This window comes from Lingula anatina, chromosome 3 (genome assembly GCF_051362555.1).
Source record: "Lingula anatina isolate TDL-2025a chromosome 3, LinAna3.0, whole genome shotgun sequence".
In the NCBI taxonomy this organism is placed as follows: Eukaryota; Metazoa; Brachiopoda; class Lingulata; order Lingulida; family Lingulidae; genus Lingula; species Lingula anatina.
Window position 1 is genome coordinate 1,863,231 of NC_141769.1, and position 14,183 is coordinate 1,877,413.

At 34.2% G+C, this 14,183-nt stretch overlaps 2 protein-coding genes across 6 annotated transcripts; one reads left to right on the plus strand and one right to left on the minus strand.

Moving 5' to 3' along the window:
• Nucleotides 1-958: 958 nt before the first annotated feature.
• Nucleotides 959-10,249, plus strand: LOC106180504 (aromatic-L-amino-acid decarboxylase-like). 5 transcript variants are annotated; one of them, XM_087009856.1, is made up of 13 exons: nt 959-1,125; nt 2,928-3,017; nt 3,668-3,881; nt 4,357-4,470; nt 5,730-5,849; nt 6,049-6,183; nt 6,548-6,691; nt 6,933-7,094; nt 7,486-7,553; nt 8,300-8,390; nt 8,983-9,081; nt 9,319-9,420; nt 9,694-10,249. In XM_087009856.1, the coding sequence occupies exons 3-13, from the start codon at nt 3,681-3,683 to the stop codon at nt 9,889-9,891; spliced, it is 1,434 nt and encodes a 477-aa protein (XP_086865982.1). In that variant the 5' UTR covers nt 959-1,125; nt 2,928-3,017; nt 3,668-3,680; the 3' UTR covers nt 9,892-10,249. The 5 variants fall into 5 exon arrangements, with proteins under 5 accessions (XP_086865982.1, XP_086865983.1, XP_086865984.1 ...); XM_087009857.1 differs by having other exon boundaries at nt 963-1,131; XM_087009858.1 differs by having other exon boundaries at nt 979-1,071.
• Nucleotides 10,250-10,380: 131 nt separating this feature from the next.
• LOC106180505 (SURF6 homolog gldi-11) lies at nt 10,381-14,097 on the minus strand. The gene is made up of 5 exons (XM_013564503.3): nt 13,908-14,097; nt 13,416-13,647; nt 12,819-13,043; nt 12,430-12,570; nt 10,381-11,796 (listed from the first exon to the last, which is right to left on the minus strand). Exons 2-5 carry the CDS (start codon nt 13,573-13,575, stop codon nt 11,132-11,134), a joined length of 1,191 nt encoding a protein of 396 aa, XP_013419957.2. The 5' UTR covers nt 13,576-13,647; nt 13,908-14,097; the 3' UTR covers nt 10,381-11,131.
• Nucleotides 14,098-14,183: the final 86 nt, after the last annotated feature.

Consider the following 14,183-nt stretch of genomic DNA (forward strand, 5'->3'; position numbering starts at 1 on the left):
TAGAAAAAAAAGGATATGGATTTAAAATAAACATTCAGATAGAAGTCTGAGGCCCTCCTCATCTTGCCCACATCTAAAGCCTCTTAGTATTCACTGAACATTATCATCTCTCTCTCTTTTTAAGATGAACAACTTGGTATATAGCTTTTCTGGGAAGATTTGTGGGTTTCATTTGAAACCCTTTTTAAAGTCATGTTCCAAGGTTTTAGTCTTGGAGAATCCATTTTCCTAAACGAGCAACATATCTTTAACATAATTTTGGATACTTGGTTTTCTATAAACCATAATTTTTTGCAAGTGAGAGATGTCCAATACTTCGAGATGGTCCGCCATTTTTCTCAGTTTCACCACAGCAGCATGGAGCGCCCAAGTCAATTTTGGTCCATCAAGTTCTCTGGTCGTCTTCCCAGCTGGCGGGCCATTCTGTTGATTTCATCAGCCTTCGTGCTTGCGTAGTGGTGATACATCATTTTGACCCCCGTAACGGCAGAAAGCTTGAGACGGAGGTTGTAGCGGAAACTATTTTTCTTGTTCTTCACGGCACGTTTGTAGCGCACTTCCAAGTCGCGAATTAGTTGGTCGAGGACAACTATTTGCTGGCAAGCTCTGTCAAATTTTTGCCTCGACTCAATCAAACGATCTTCAAGAGTCTCTCTATGGTCCATTCTGACTTTTAAGCCTCTAATTTAACCCAGTATTGTGCAAAAAAACTGGTGGTATTATTCTTCGAATCTTCCTCGTCCTGTTTTTAATTGTGGATATGTAGAAAAAGAAGAGGATGGGAAGGCGAGATGAAATCACAATATATTCAACAAATTTTAATAAATACTTAAATCTAACCTGGGTGATTTATGAGAAAACATCATATATAAGGTATTTCAAGCCGTTACATGGGTATTATTTGTTTTTAATTATTACTTGCAACAGTTTTATAAGCCTCTATCTTAAGCGATCTCAATTTTGTATGCAGCCAATTATGACCTAAATTTAAATGAATCACGCAAATTACGCGGGGATATGAAATCGTGAGGGAAAGGAAGGAACCCCTTCTTTAGCAAGTACACTGAAAAAGTGATCATGACTTTATAACTTCTTTGCATAATTAGCATGGTGATTTTACGTAAAGTACGGGTTTGTATCCAGTTTGAAAATAATCAATGATTGCACGGTGTTTTGTTGTTAGTGCGACAGGTGCGCGTGAAGCGACTGCAATGCGAGTTATGTCTCAGCTAACACATTGATAGTCAATTTTTGCATTATATGCTACAAACTATATTAGTTACCATTTATTTTGCAGGTGAAGGGTGACTGGAATTGGTACACGTAATTAGAGAATATATAAATATGACTTGTTTGGAATAGAAGGATTCTTTATTGATACACCTTCACAAATAAGGTACAATCAAAGACAATTACATCTAACTACAACAGTACAAACAAGTAAATAAATAAATATACATGATTTCAATGTTTACATGCAACATAAGATAATAAGCTTAAGTTAATTTATAAGAAGTTATATGTGGAATGTATGATGATAATCTATACATGTAGGAATATGATTTTTTTAAAACTTTTTCCACTCTATTTTTAAGGCAGACACAATGGATAGAGAAGTTTAAAAATAGTTGAATAAATTAAGATTGATTGCAGCAGCAACTGATGATTGTGAAACTAGGTAAATGTAATTACATGTACCAGTTATAGCAATGTTTTATACTTAAATCAATTAGCTCATTTATAACAGCATTTAACTTGTCATTAAAACTTATGTAGCTATTTTATTCAGTTCAGTAGGATTTCACAATGGGATTAAAATATTATAACACGTCAGACTACAGTTAGGTAGTGCGCAATTTGATCCATCATGGAATGAAGATTGTATTGATTATCATTATGTGTTTTAATGTTAAGTTTTCAAGCTGTGTGGGAAATGATTCTTCTTCCCAGGAAGAAATTTACAGCATTTGCTTTTATTTATTAATAGTCTTTTGCTTTTTTTACATGATGATGGTGCAAGATAATTTTCGTATAATTAATTAAGTCAGCTGAATGAATAAAGTGATTTTTTTGTATTTTTTCTCTAGCTATATAAGATGTCATGAACCTCATTAATGCCTTTTCCACTTTCTAAAAGTTACAGATAGGCTTTGTTTTTTCTTTGCAACTTGACGACCAGCTGTGCACAACTGTGTTTTTGTTTCTGAAATTAATGTCTTTTTGATGCAAATTAACACTAAAATTATTTATTAGCACCTTTCACGCAATTCTTCTTGGTGCAGGAATTTTAGAAATGATTAATTATCTAATTATATCATAAATTGAATTAAGATTGGACTTAAGTCTACCTTTCCTCTGATTTTATGTCACTCATATGGGATCTGAACTTGGCTAAAAGCGCATTTGTTGTTATATTCTGTATAACCATCAGGTTTTCAGCATTGGGTATATAACACTCAAATCCAACTTGCTGTAAATATTCTCTTTATAACAATCAGTTTTTCACTTTTAATTGCGGAATTGCAGACACTTCTCTGTGTAACATGTCTATATACAGTGTAGATGATGTGTACAATGTTGATCCACTTCATGAGATCTTAGATGGTTATGTCATCTTATTGCTCTTTTCATGAGCATACAGTTACATAATAATTAATATATTATGACATGAGATCTCAATATGCCATCATAATGTTCCTTGTGGCCTTAATTTTGCCACATTACACGGAATGAACATACAGTTATATTATGAGCATGCAGCCCTTGACATCTCTGTGTGATATTTGACTTATTGACCAGCTTCTGGTGAACCATAAGTTTCTGAATACACAGTAAATCTGAGCAATCCCACTCTATATCCCCCATTAATGAAGCAATAAAAGAGGAAATGGAGATTATTGATATTTTTGTGATTACTTGGATTTCAGATTCTAAGGTTTACAATGGTTCATTTACCAAGTGTCTTCTGTATAGACTGCAGTTGGTGGCAGGATTCCAGAGTTATAAAACAAGTAGAGGTGAGTTGAAGACAACTAGAGATTATACTCATTATACTTAGTGCTGTACTTGTGGTTAAAAAATTCAGTCTTAAAAATATACTAGTATATGTCGATCCTTTTAGATATGATTTTTTTTCTTTTTAGCAGCATTTTGGCCTTGTTTGAGGCTTAGTGCAAATAAAATCCTTAGAAAATACAAACATGGAAGCTTGAATAGTAAAAAAAAAAAAAAAATCATACGTGCAAAATGTATAAAACAAAACATCTCTTAATTTGCTTATAAAAAAATTATAATAATCAAAGGCAATGTTTTTTATGACATGGAGAAGTTATGCTGGTGTGTATCAAAGCTGGTTTATTAAAAGATGTATAATGTATAATGCTAAGGGAGCGTAATTGTGTGTGAAGTGAAAGATGAAGGGCAGAAAGAGATGACAGTTTAGCTGAGCTCAGTGTGAGTGATGAAGCATCAAAGGGCCCAGTGATTATACCTGCATCATGATACCAAAAAGTAAAAATACTGCTGAAGTTCATTGCTAATGTAAAGTTAGTAAATGTCTGTAACATGCTAAATGATGGCCTAAATTATTGAATTTATACTACATGCAGTCACTATATTTATTTAACAAAATTTTCTTTTATTACCCAATCACCTTTTATATCTACAGAATTACTGTCACAATGGATGCTGCCGAATTCCGTCAACGAGGGAAAGAAATGGTGGACACTGTGGCTGATTACTTGGAAAACATACAAAAACGGCCAGTGTTTCCATCCGTGCAGCCTGGGTATATTCGTGAACTAGTTCCGGAATCTGCTCCAGAAACTGCCGAGTCATGGGAGGATTTGGTTGGAGACATTGAGCGGGTAGTTATGCCTGGGGTAAGTGAATTATTTCTAGAGGATGACAATTTCACTATCAGTAGTGTACGTACTACCATAACCCTGTAGCTAGCCATTTCAAAGGGGGTTATATGTCTGAAAAGTTTTTAGACTATTAGCATAGAACTGCTATCAAATTTTGATTTAGTGATCCTTTTTTGCTTCAGTCATAAATATGATTTTTTGAATCACCAGAACAAACCTCTTCCTCCTCTCCCCATTCTAATTGCTCGTGTTTTTTTCCACGATGGGATTCAGATCAGTAAGTGACTATATTTAAGTGTAATGAGTATTAATTGAATATCATTAAAAATCATATGACTTGATAATCTATTTACAAGATGAAGATTAAAACATTCCTACCAAAATGTCCCTAAAATGTACATGTTACAATACATACCTTTTCACATCTTATTGAGCATTTAGTAGCTCTAGATGATATTAATTTATAATTACTGTTAAAAAATGATTCCAGGTAACACACTGGCACCACCCCCAGTTCCATGCATATTTCCCGACTGCCAACTCTTATGCTGCCTTGTGTGCTGATATGCTGTCAGATGCAATAGGTTGTATAGGGTTTAGCTGGGTAAGTGTGTTCAGTCTATCATGAATTTTACTTTGGAGTCTCACAAGTGGCAGGTGCTATAGGCTGTATAGGTTTAAGAACTTTTATTAAGTGTTTTATACATGTTTTGGGTTCCAGAATTTCAAAGAAGTCTCTCAGTCCTTTAATTCACACTAAAAAGTCAATTTTTCAAGACATTTATACTTTATTAGAGATGGTTACTATAATTATGAAATTAGAGAAATTAATCCCAGATGGAAATTTTATTTACAAACAAGTGGGTTGGCTGTTTGAAATGCTGTTCTGGATTCTTTTCTGATAAGAGCTATAACAACTAGTGATTTGAATAAAATGGTAATTTAATGGAAATTGATTTTTCCAATATTGAGCCAATAAATGCATGTAGAGCAAATGTGGAAGGTGAAAGCCTTAATTTACAGAATCAGACATAAAATGGCTTATGAACCATTGCAATGACCTTCGTCTGACATGAACAAGATTTTGTGAGATGACAAACTCAAATTAAACATTATTGATCTGATCTTTATGGAACAATGGGATATAAACTCATTTATATTACCATTCATTTATTCGCATACACATTGCTTAATATTGATCTAAGAAGGTTAATTTACCTCCAAGGATAAAGAGTCAGAATTGCACTGATTTGATAGTGGTAAACGTACTTAGTCTATTGATCAGGTGGAAAATGAAAAGGAAGCTTGTAAGTTTACATAGTTGGGACAGCAGAAACATTTTAACCCAGAATATTGATCCGTAATGGGAGTGGGTGTACGTACCACCACAGCATACCAAGTTTCACTGTCAGTTTTGAACTTAATTACATCTATAATCAGGATTGTCTTTACTGTTAATAACAGTAACAGAAATGTATGCTATCTGTACTGGTATGAAGGTGGTGAAAGCCATCATTGTCTGACAACTCTGGAAAAAAGAGTCTTGTGCTGTAGATTCAGCTTGTGGCTTTCCTTATTATTAATAAGATATTATTTAGTGAAACGGAATCAGATTTGTTGTATGTAGTGTTTACCTTTATAAGGTGTGGAGTAAATGTTGCACTAATATTGATTATAATGTCAAAAGACAGTCAATCAGAACATGATCTTTTTGGAACAACAACAAAAAATGCAGCATTTTGTAGGATTTTTATTTAGCTGCATAAAATAGCCAATAAGCACAGATATTCTCCGGATCAATACCAAATTCAACTTTCTTTCAAAAATAAAATTTTGAGTACAGTAGTGTCAATGTTGTTGCAGGCATCAAGTCCTGCCTGTACAGAGCTGGAGATGGTGATGATGGACTGGCTGGGGAAGATGTTGGACTTGCCTCAGGAGTTCCTCTTCTGTTCTGGAGGGAAAGGGGGTGGGGTCATCCAGGTATGAATTATATCACTTTTTTTACTCGGTCCAAGCTTTATCTGTAAGACTAACCTGCAGGTCTCTGAACTTTGAATAAAGTTTCTTTTATTGAATCATATTTACTTAACTTTATATAATTGAGAATAGAAATTTTTATGGTAAATCTAAAATTTATTTTCTTTGTATTTATATAATTTTTCTGATGCCCCACCCTCAGGGTACTGCTAGTGAAGCCACTCTGGTTGCCCTGTTAGCTGCCAGGAATCAAACCATCCACAGAGAGAAGGAAGCCAACCCAGCACTGACAGAAGCAGACATCATGGCCAGAATGGTGGGGTACTGCTCTGATCAGGTGAACTGATGTCATGTTTATATATTGATTTCAAAGGTTTTGGTTTATTTCACAGTATTTTTACCTCTCTCTTTATCTGTTGCTACGGTTTCACTCCTGTGAAGTCATTTTATCTGTTTGTACATTAGTCCATCCATGTTTCTTTTCATATATTTCAGACAGATTTTCGTTTTGCAAACTGCATTAAGTGACAATTATTTTATTTTTCACTTATTCTCCTATTTTTGCATTACTTTATTATTAGTAGATCTTAATTTTACAAAATTTACAAAAGTAAATCATCTGTACAAGTATCTATGAATAAAAAGAGAAAAGAAATAGTTTGACTAGATAGAAAATGATGTATATATTGTAATCTTTGCAGGCCCATTCTTCAGTGGAGCGTGCTGGTTTGTTGGGTGCAGTAAAAATAGTCAAACTTTCCTCAGACAAGAAGCAGTCATTGCGAGGAGAGACGTTAGCCCAGGCTGTACAAAAAGATAAGGAAAAGGGCTTGATACCTTTCTTTGTAAGTTCAGCAATATAATTAAATTGTACTCTTAGTCTGGATATGAAATTTAATCAATTTCATATTCTCAGATCAAGAAATGAGAAATGATGAGGTAAAGTGAAAGCCTCTACTAATAATTACATCAACTTCTTTAAACTCTATTGCAGGTATTCCCTAATTAAGGGTGCAATTAAAATATATGGTTATTTTTTCACTGATAATGCAAAAGAATAGTGTCTCCAACATTGTACATTTTCAGGTGTGTGGCACTTTGGGGACCACACCCTCTTGTGCCTTTGACAACATCCAGGAGCTGGGGGCAGTGTGTAACTTAGAGAAGATTTGGCTCCACATTGATGCTGCGTATGCTGGCAGTGCCTTCATTTGTCCTGAATTTCGATACCTTCTCAGTGGAGTGCAGGTGAGCTCGTTATTATCAATCAGTCAATGATGTCAACTGCAGTCGACCATCAACATCATGAATTAGCAACACCACAAATAGATTTCCAGACCCTGCTGTACTCCATGAGACTGGCAAGCTGAGTTATGTTCTCTAAGCCAATGTCCTCAAGCATTATATTACATTATATTATATTATATTATATTATATTATATTATATTATATTGTTGGAACCCTTAGAAAGCAGTCTTTTGGCAAATATGTTTTAGGTAAAATTATGTTAAACAGAATATTGAATTTTAAAACAGGAAACAGCCAGTAAGGAGTTCTGGAATTAAATTCATTTTTATGAAAATTATATTTTTATACCAGGAATGATAAAGTATTATAAAGAATACCCTGTTTGTTTCAGTTTGCAGATTCATTTAACTTCAATCCTCACAAATGGCTGCGGGTGACCTTTGACTGCTCAGCAATGTGGTAAGTGCATGGGTACGGAGGGTACCCTGGGTTTCACAGCTCACTGTTATATACAGTGTGGTAAGTATGTGGGTAGGGAGGGTACCCTGGGTTTCACATCTCACTGTTATATATAGTATGGTAAGTACGTGGGTAGGGAGGGTACCCTGGGTTTCACAGCTCACTGTTATACACAGTGTGTTAGGTATGTGGGTAGGGAGGGTACCCTGGGTTTCACAGCTCACTGTTATACACAGTTTCGTCAGTACGTGGGTAGGAAGGGTACCCTGGGTTTCACAGCTCATTGTTATATATATACAATGTGGTAAGTATGTGGGTAGGAAGGGTACCCTGGGTTTCATAGCTTACTGTTTTATCCAAAGCCACATAGATGCTGATATTTGAAGCCAGTTTCCAAAAACTCAGGGTGATTTTCCCACATTCGGTTATTTTCATGATAATGATTTATAGACAGTGTTTTTAAAAATTATCTTTGATTTTGTGATTATTCCTGATTTTTACATAATTTCAGGAAGTTAATTAAAATGTCTTTGAATGCACATAAGTAAAAATGCATAAAATAATGCAGTTATGTATGAAGAAAAAAGTAGACATTACACAACCTGTCAGTTTGATAGAAAGTACCAGTACAATTTTCACCTTTACAAACATCCTAGTCATTGAGGCACATCTAGATTTATGGATTTGCAGTAGGCCAGTGGCAAATTGTTTCTATAATACTATACTGGTCCATATTGTTTATTTAGGATAAAAGATAGCAGCAAGCTGGTTGATGCATTCAATGTGGATCCTCTATATCTAAAACATGACAACCAGGGAAAGGTACCAGACTACAGGGTGAGCCAAAATATTTTGCCCAACTTTTTAGTAATGTAATAGAATCGGGTAACTTAGATTTCTTCTCTTATGCACTTTATTTTGGTCACACACACACACGCGCATCTTTTCCAATTTAACAGTGATAGCCACATGATTGATTTTCAATAGAAAAATATGTGCAATATGCTGGCCCCAGAAAAGATCATTACATGTTGATAGTTAGTCATATCTGTAAGTCAAAATAACCTATAAAGCTGCTCTTCTTTTCCAATTCAGACCTTAAAAAACTCACAAATTAAAGTAGCCTCCATTCTGAAATGTCAGGAATACTATGGTGATCTAAATAAACCATGCTATCATATTGTTTAGAGCTAAGTTATATGATTAGAAATGGCAGGGAATACTAAATCCAAGAGCAGGAATTTTATGAGCAATGATTTATTTTGCCTTTAACTCACCGAAAAGTAGAATTATAGTTCACAAATCTTCTATGGGATACCTTAAAATTTTTTTAATAAATGTTACTATAAAAGTATCATTCCAAAATTATAAAACTGCTGGCACACCATGCATAAAGATGAATACCTTAATTGTCATGTTTGTTTCTCAGCACTGGCAGATTCCACTAGGAAGAAGATTCCGTTCTCTGAAACTGTGGTTTGTCCTCCGACTACATGGGATCAAGGGACTGCAGGAGTACATCAGACAGGTATAGGGATACGAAACAAAAAATTGTGTCACTATTTTTCTCTCTGTTAACATGAAGGTTGACTATGTTCTCTGTCATGTCACAACAAATTATTTTACCAACCATACTTGAGGTACCCATATAGTACCCATATACTGAGATAATCATGATGATTATGTTGTAAAAGGCATGTGGTAGAAATTTTATTGTTGGTTAGTAAGAAGATTATATCTTTATTTTACAAGGTTTTTATTTTAGCATGTAAAACTGGCACATGAATTTGAGGCACTGGTCTTGGCAGATGAGAGGTTTGAGATTGTTGCTGAAGTTGTCCTGGGGTTGGTGTGCTTTAGACTGAAGGTGAGGTATTCAAATGGGTTTAAGACTGTATTCATTCATTTTTAAAAATAACTTAACATTTATTCTGGAGCAATTTTGAAACAAAAATAATATTTAATAGGGAAAAAAACAAATTTCTTCTCAACATTCATCTTTATTCACTGACAGAACTAGCTGGTTGTTCAGTTGTGAGTATCTAGTATTTTTCTTACTTAGAAACAGATTATAAAGTTTACTTTAGTCAAGTACCGTAAACAAAGTAGTAATTTAAACATTTTAATGAATACTTTTCAGGGAGCCAATGACATTAATGAACAGCTGCTTCAAAGAATAAACCAGGATGGCAGGATTCACCTGGTTCCATCTAAAATAGGGAATACATACTTCCTGCGTTTTGCAGTGTGTGCACCATATGCAGAGTCCAAAGACGTGCAGTTTGCCTGGACTGTTTTAACAGAATTAGCTACAGAATTGTTGAAAGAGAAAAAGTAATAGAGTGTCGCCAACATTTTCATTTCACATTTATATTGACTATCAGTTTTATTTACAGGCATATTGCTAGTAGCAATTGGTAAACAATGCCTATGTGTAATGAATCGTTAGTAACCTGGTTCATAAAAACATTGTAATCTTATTAAAAAGTCAACTTTACAGCAATATGGTAAATGTACTTGTTACAGTGCATGTATTTTGCCTATTCATTTGGGCTATCTCACAGTGGGAAATGTGCCTTTTGATTGAAGAAAGAAAAGCATCAGTTGCTTGTCACATTAATTTAAAGATCTCTGGATCAGTTTTCTTTTTTTTTTTCTCAATAAACAGACAGTGAAATTATTATGATTATAGCTTATCCATTTTTATTTGTTCATCTTCAGAATTCATTCTTACAAAAAATGCACAATTATACATTGGTAACTTTGAAGGACTTCCAGCCAATAGTAAATTCAATTTTCAAATATGGGAGTTTGAAATGACAAAAAGTTACGACTGACCAGACTTTATTTCAAGATGGTAAAATTATACATTTTCCTCCCAAATGAAGTTCTGAAGGCCAAATAACTAGTACCATGATATGTTTGTAAATGAATATCACCTTTATTCTATAATTTAGAATTATAAAATCATCAAAATCCTGGGTCCATTTAACAAAATATCCTGAGCTACTGTTAGGGTTAACAGTACTTAACTTTAAACTGTGCATATTTATTGGGTGATGGCATTTTACAAACAGCAGGTCCACAGTAACTTGTAGTCAAGTTCTTAATTAAGCTACTGTTACCATGAAACGTACAAAGCTTTATCAAGACAATTGCAACTTACCCCAAAATCTTGGGTAAAGAATCCATTAAATGAAGAGGCCTTTAGGTTCTTTGTAAAATTTTACTTATAAGGCCCACAATCCCAACCCCACTGCAGACATGACCAGGACAGACTTTCAATGGAAAGAGGTTTTGGAAAACAGTCCCTCAAGTTCTTCAACTGGAGATATTGTGGTCCAGTTCCACAAATCGCCCTTTATATTTATTTTCTTCACATAAAATAACTTCAAAATGTTGACAATTTTTTGTTTGTAATGGAAATAGTTTTATATTTATAATGTCACAATGAAATTGTCTCTACTGTGGCAATATACTGTAGCCTTCTATTCCCTAAAAAACCTGTAAAAAATGGTGTTCTAGGAAGTCTGGCACACTGCCTTTTTGTGAAGGGAGGCCGATTAAAAATGACTTTTTTAGAAACCAGGTATTATCCTGCCTCTCTTCTTTGCACTCTTAATCTTTTTGTCTATCTTAGCTTGTTTTTTAGCTTTAATGTTTTTCTGTCGTTTCTTTTGCCTTTCCTCCATTTTATCCTTCAACTTTTCTTCTCTTTCGGTCCAGTGTTTTTTAGCAATCTGTTTCTTTTTGTCTTTCCTCTTTGCTGCCTTCTTTAACATTTCTGGGTTGTCCTTAACTTTTATTCCTTCTGCTCTTTGTAAAGCAGACGTCCATGTTATTTTTTCCTGAACCTGTTTGGCCTTTTCTTTATCTGACACTTTTAACCTGTCAACATGTTCCTTTTGTTTCTCAACCTTTTGCAATAACTTTTTGTAGTCTTTTCCAGCAAACTTGTTACTTTTTTTACTCTCTTTACTCGTGCTTTCTGTAAAGTCAAACCTACTAAAAACCATCTTGCCTTCTTTATTAAAAACTGGTTTGGCAGCTTTAGTGTTTTTGTTGGGACCTGCAGGCAGTGCCCCATTATACACTGCATCCACACTCCCATTGCCAGTTACACCTTTTTTCTTGTTCTGCTTTTCGGTTTTCTTTCTTATCTTTAACTTGAGCTTGCTCTCCTTTCTCTTCAGTCTTTTCTTCTCTTGGATCTCATCTACAGTCATGTTTTTCTGTCTTTTGTCTGTGAAAAGAGAATTACTTAATTTACCCATCAGAAATGGCAATAAAACTTTCTGCGACACAAAATTCTACATTTACAACAAGATTTTAAAAAATAAAACTCAAATAGATACATGGACTTTATTCATACACTAAACAAAATTTGTGTTTTTTATTGTACTGTGATCATGATGTTGCCATGTACAGCCTAGGTCTCATTCCTAGTACAACTTGAACAAAAAATGAACAATATCAGTAGACATAGACCACATGCTAAACCTTAGAGCTCAAAATCTTGTGTTAAAAACAGGCCATCTTGCCATCCTGTGATGTTAGACACTTTCCCAGATAAATTTATTCTGAATGTGCTTTAAGGAGTGTTCAATCTAACTCATTTGGGGATTCTCGCTAACTTTAATTCCGTTTAAGCAGCTTAAATGTCTGGCGCGCCCCCTTGTAACTTAAAGTGCTTGGGCAAAGTTGGGAAAACTTGGTGGTCCATTGTGTTGCTCATGATTTTGTTGCAAGAGGGTGTGTTGGACAACTGAGCTGATTACATTGACTGCGCCAAAGTAAGAATCCCTGCTGAGATAGTTTAATCCTGCTAGTACGATATAGTTATGAGAACTCTGGCTTAATTGACAATCTGACTCACTTTTTAACTCTTCAATTCTGCTCTTCAGTTTTTCACGTAGTTCTTCCAAATTGCTGACAGAGCTCTTCAGGTTGGGATCTTTAGATATTGAATCTTGCCTCTTCCGCCTTTTACTCTTCTGTTTGTTCTTGATTTTTGTGTCTATAATAAAGCAATATAACCTTTAAATTACTGTACACCAACAAATTACTGTACAAAGGTAATTTATATAATTCATGCAACATAAATTAACTAAGTTATTTGTATGAATCATTTTAAAAGACTGAACTGGAAAATTCACCAGAGAGAATCATAAACAACACTGCAAAATTGAAAAATACATTGTATATGCTACTTCCTGTTACCTTTACTGCCAACCAGGTGGCAACATTTAAATTTTCTACACTTACAATTTCCATCTTCCAATCTGTCTGAAGTTTTAGATTTCAGCTTCTTTTTCTTTTCCTCATCCTTTTTATTTTCTTCTATTTCCTCCTCACTTTCCTCTTCATCATCTTTTGTTGGCTCTTGTATTTGCGTGACAGGCAAGTTCTGTTGAGGATCAAATTTTGCTCTCTTTAGAAGAGCTTTTTCAGTTAAATCTCTATTGTCCCTTTTTAAATTCTGCTTTGAGCCTGCAAAATAATGAAATATCTTTCTTCATTTTCAAAGTTGTTCACAAAGTATAATTCTTATTACTGACACTCAAAAACATGAACTTTGTAATCTATAATGGGGAGATTTTGAATTGCTATTCCATTTTCTTTCTCAATATAAATACCATGCAATAAGCAAGAAGCCATGATCAGGATTATTCTATTTGCTTTATGCTTTTTCCAGACATATATATTGTGTTATACAATTAAAAATAGTTGAAAAATAGTGAAATATGTTATTCAACTAAACAATAAAACAATTTCAAACAGCTGGAGAACTGAATCCAGGGAATTTTATTATGTAAGGAATTTAATGTAGCAGTTTTCCTTCAAAAGATTTATATACAGTACCTTGAATTAATCCTTGAATTTGTTTTTTCTTTTCATGGATCAACTTTGCTTTAGTGTTTTTGTCAAAATAGACACTGGGAGGAATAAGATCCAACATATGCTTGATGAATTCATTGTCCTTCTCCACCTGGTCAACAAGTGCTTGGTCCTGCTCCTCCATGTTTGCTAGTTAACAAACAATGGTTTTAATTGTAAACACAATGAGCTGGTGACAGTGATGACATCGTAAAACCTACAAAGAAAATCAAAAGATAAAACAGATTAAGAAAAATAACAGTAATTGCAACAATCTGTTACCAAGTTACAGTGATTTTAATGACAATTGATTGATGTTACCAACCAATTCACCATCAAAAAGCGCACCTATATGTTCCTGTTTTAATAACTTTTAAAATTTAGACGAGGTAAGAAATGAAGATACATGTAAGCAGTGCATCAAAAACCATACTGGAGTGGAGACGAAAGGAGACGAGTTTGTAATGTGTTGCTTACTTTCCATAGTCTGGCTTGGCTTATCCTCACATATATTTCAGTATTAATCCCTCTTATTTTTCAAAGTTATAAGCCCACGTTTATGAATTCAGTGGCCTCTCAATTCATCAAATAATAACCAAGAAACACGAGCTGGTCTTCATACACGTGCTAAAACTTGCGCACACCGGAAGTGTTTTACAGGAAGTCTACCTCTAGTAAAGTTACGCACTTTTTTATTGTTTAGTTACTAAAACTTGTTTAAATGACTATGTAATGGTTTCACAAGCAAAAACA